Source organism: Gavialis gangeticus, unplaced genomic scaffold, assembly GCF_001723915.1.
Source record: "Gavialis gangeticus isolate Ggan-Ray unplaced genomic scaffold, GavGan_comp1, whole genome shotgun sequence".
NCBI lineage: Eukaryota > Metazoa > Chordata > Crocodylia > Gavialidae > Gavialis > Gavialis gangeticus.
The window spans coordinates 21,829,519-21,833,929 of NW_017728998.1; the positions used below are offsets into that span (position 1 = coordinate 21,829,519).

General features: G+C 47.9%; 1 protein-coding gene across 2 annotated transcripts in view; it reads left to right on the plus strand.

The window, feature by feature from the left end:
• Positions 1-4,411, plus strand: part of RHPN2 (rhophilin Rho GTPase binding protein 2) — a 53,941-nt gene that overhangs the window by 21,558 nt on the left and 27,972 nt on the right. For both annotated transcript variants that reach the window (XM_019505594.1, XM_019505596.1), the window contains exon 3: positions 1,873-2,001. In XM_019505594.1, the coding sequence (XP_019361139.1) occupies positions 1,873-2,001 (129 nt within the window). The remainder of the gene's footprint in view (positions 1-1,872; positions 2,002-4,411) is intronic.

Below are 4,411 nucleotides of genomic sequence, written 5' to 3' on the forward strand. Positions count from 1 at the left end.
GGGGGTAGAGCTGCCACCACCCAGGGATGGGCTTGATTCTGGCACTGTGCCCCCTGGGAAACACAGGCCTAGTAGCCCTTGAGGGTACTTGACTCACTTCAAGAACTTGGGGTGCTTCCCTCACTCGGAAGCACAAGTACTGGTCTCCCTTTGTCAGCCGAACCAAGGGGACTCCAAGGCATAATCTAGACCCACTCCCAGTAAGTCTCCTGCACTAGGTACAAAGGAGAACTTTATTGGTTATAAGGAGTAGGGTTGGAATAGGGTACAGAGTTGAGTAGTATCAGAGAAATCCCATAGAGCAAACAGGGTGGCTGGAGTAGCCTTTGATCACGTATCCGAGTTATTGCAAGCGATATATCTAGTTAGATCTCAGGTAACTTACTCACAAGTATGATCCAGAGGCAGGTGGAGATTCCCTCTGGAGGCAGGCAGTTCCTTGATCATGAGTTTTGAGAGAGAGACCACGTTTCAGATGGTCCAGCTCTTCTCTCTCTCTGAGTCTTCCTCATGGCTGCTGCCCCTTCCCCATGGGCAGTACTTAACTTATATAGACCTTGTGACCTCGTTTACCTGGTCCAATGGAGGCCAGCACCCGCTGGCTGTCAGCCAACCAATTTGAAATGCATGACTGGTTGCTGGGCAGACTGGTAGTCTCTAGCCCACCAGGGAGCCCAAGCCCCTCACCCAGATATGTGATGCCAGTCACATAGGCAGAGGAAGCAGGTTTCCCCCCTCCCTCAGGAATGTATCCAGCTCAGGTTGCCTAAAGAGATAGGATAGGGTGTGTACCCTCTGCAGGGCCCATCCTAACCAAATCATCACAGAGCAGAGTTTTTGGGGAGAAACAGAGGTGGCCTTCTGCCACACAGCTCATAATAAGACATTCATACTTTCATGGAGAACTGTAGCAAGCATGTCCTAAGTTGCAATGCCGGTCATACAACTGTGCTTGTTAATTATTCAACTGACTATTTGGTTCTGTGCACCTAAGTTAAAGAGAGTGTCAATTCAAATGCAAATAAACATTTTTCATACTTCATAAAATACTTTTGTGTTGCCAGCACATTGTTTATCTTTAAGCAGCACTTATGATAGATACCTTCATGAGGTTTCTAGATATAAGCCAGTATTGTGTTGAATGTGTATGATTCATGCTAGAAGAAGGTGATAGTACAGTTACGCCCAGAAATAATCAGATAAGAACACACGCAGAAATGCTTGTGGGATTATTTTTAAATGATACATCTGCTGTGCTAGTGGTAGAAAAGGATGTTGCATATTTTTTATATATATATGAATTACAAATGGAATGAAAAAATATCTTAAGCTTATTAGGAAAATAAAACTAAAGGGAAATCATATAACTTTTCTAATGTGGAGGGAAAGTGTTTGTTAAAAAAATTGTACTATCAGAAATCACAATGGATGATTAATGAGGTGTCTTGTGAAAGAAAGGGAGAGCTTTGCTTTTGATAAAACCAAGACGTATCTTTTCCTTTACAGTTAATTTTAGAAGCCCTCATCATCAGCCCTAGTTTTCTATTTTAAGAACATGTTGAAGATGTACATTTTCCTGGTTCACTTTTGTGCTTTGTCATAATAAATTTAAATCTTAAAAATCAGTCTAAAAACATCAAGCATGTAGCAAACCTGCCATGTGTCTGCATGTTTCTAGCTAAAAACTATTCCAGGTTCTGTCTTGGCAACAAACCAAACAAATTCTGAAATATGAGTTCTCACATCATCTCTTAAGAAAAAAAAAAATCTTAGAAATGCTGGGAATGTCAGTTAGGGGGCTCAACAGAAGTGATGTACAATACAGAGCCTATTCTCAAGGAAGTCACAGAAATGAATTATTTCTCTTTGCAGAGTAACCACCAACAACAAAGTTCGGGAGCAGGTACTTCTTGAACTGAGTTTTGTAAACTCCGACCTGCAGATATTAAAGGAGGAATTAGAAGGACTTAATATCTCAGTTGAAGTGTATCAGAATGCTGAGTAAGTGAAATTCGACATTATTTCTGTATCAACCATCCTCTGTTTACTCTCTGGGAATAAAACTGGTGCTGGATGAATGTGAATGCTGGACAATAATTAGATGAAAGAATAGTAAATAAAGGGCAGACAGAAAGAGACAACATGTTTTCTGAGCACTGTTGACTAAGGGTTTAGTCTGTGTATTTGCATTTATCTTGGGAAAGGTATTCAAAATAATTAATTCTTAGCCCTTATCCTTCAAGATCCTGAGTTCTGCCTTGAAACTGGCCTTTATAGGAAGTGAGAGTACTTGGTCCTCTAGGGAGGTGATCAGCACCTGGCAGGATTGCCAATGCCAGAATGGCTAACCTATTGAATGTGTTATGCAATGAATAGCATGTTGCACAAACCTAACAATGTGACATTTTCTCTATGGAAATGCAGTACATATAAGAGTCTCTTTTTCAGCTGGAGATGAGAGCATCAGTACTGTTTTGAGCCTGAAAGCAGTATTTTAAGGGATCAGTAAGCAACAGAGATAACTACCAAAATGGAAGTTCCCCAAATTTTGTGATTTGTCACTCAAAGCAGGATGAACAGCTGAAATATCAAAAGCTTTCATGGAATGCAAAAAAAGATATAGATTGTGAATCATCAAAAAAATGCACGTTTTGTCTAAAAGAAGCATTCCTGAAATTAAACATTTAGTTTGGGGTCAATGTTAATTTTTACATCCTCCTGAGATCTCAAGGTAACTCACAGGAATTATAGTTGCCCAGTTGTCATGCTCTCATTCTTAGAGTTACCATATTTCCAGTTTCAAAAAAGAGAAGACCTGTTCGGGGAGAGTGTAATATGATTGTGGGGGAGGCAGTGATATGCCTGTGCCCTACCCCTGCCCCTCACTCCCAAGCCACAGCCTCACCAGCCCTGCTGATGCCCCTCACTCCCAACCCAAAGCTCCCTACCCCCCAGCCCTGCTGCCCATGGCTCCCTGCTGCCCCTGAAGAACCCCCTATCCCCTTGTCCCTGTGGAGGGGCAGGCACTTCTCCTACCTTCCCGGCCTGCCGCAGCCCCAGCACCCAGACAGATTCCCTCTGTGCTGGCAGGCACCTGCCCCTCATGCACACCCAACCCCTGACATGCCCCCCAGCAGCCCCCAAGCCCTGGCCCTCCAACTCCTGCCCCCCACAGACATAGCTGCCTGGACTGCTGGGATGCATGAGTAGATGCACATGATGCCCTTACCCTCAATCACCCTCCCCTGCACCCCCCACCCCAAGCAGCTCCTTCCTGGCCCTTTCCAGCCTGCCCCAGCAAGAACCTCAGTGCTGAGCAGAGGCAGAGCAAAATCCTGGACATTTGTTGATATTTTAAAAAACTGCCTGGACGGAGATGGGAGGACCCAGAAAGAGGACATATCCGGGACAATCTGGATGTGTGGTAACCCTACTCATTCTTCCTTGTGGGCATTACTGCCAGCCAGATATGTCTACATGACATTGTGAGGTCTCCTTGTAGATCAGGCTTGTCCAACATGTGGCCTGCCAAGGCATTTTCTGAGGCCTGTGGTGCTACTTACTTTCTGTTTACTTTCGTTCCTACCCCTTGTCCCTCCTCCAGCCCCTCAGCAGCTTCCTTATGGCTGCTGAAGGGCTGGAGAAAAGACAGGATTCCCACACGCACTGCGTCAGCTTGACATTGCCGACATGGTGCATGTGGGAAGAGGAGTAGCTGTGTGCTGCTCAGGCCAGGATGAGCCCAGCCAGAGCAGCAGGGACTCAGCTGCACTTTCCCCTACCTGCGCCAGTTAGTCCTGAGCAGCACCTGGCTCCGCTGCTGCCTCTGCTGGCTGGTGCTGACCTGGGTGGGTCTGTCCCATCTGAAGCAGCATGCAGCTGAAGCCAGATTCCCAAGTGCTGCTGGGGATGGGAGGAGGCTGGCCAGCAGAAGTAGCGGCGGAGCCATGCGCTACTCAGGCCTGACCGGTGCAGGCAGGGGGAAAATGAAGCTGAGCCTCTGCCGCTCCAGCCAGGCTTGTCCTGTCCTGAGCAGCACGCGGCTCTGCTTCCCACAAGCGGCCCCCCTGTGCTGGCTTCCCTCGTGCTGCTAGGGATGGGACAAACCCGGATAGAGCAGCAGGGGCTCAGCTGCATTTTCCCCCTGCCTACACCGGTCAGTTCTGAGTGGCACACAGCTCCGCCACCGCTTCTGCTGGCTGATGCCAACCTGGCCGGCCTCCTCCTGTCCCCAGCAGCACGTGGGAAGCCAGCACAGAGGGGCCTTGGCAGGTGGAGTCCTGGCATGACCTCTGCAGGGGGAGGCGGTGGGAGCTGGTGTCTGCTGGACCTCACACTCCGGACTCGCAGTGCTGAGGCCACCGGGGCTGCGTGTGCGGGCAGCCGGGCACCACAGTGAGCGGGGCCATGC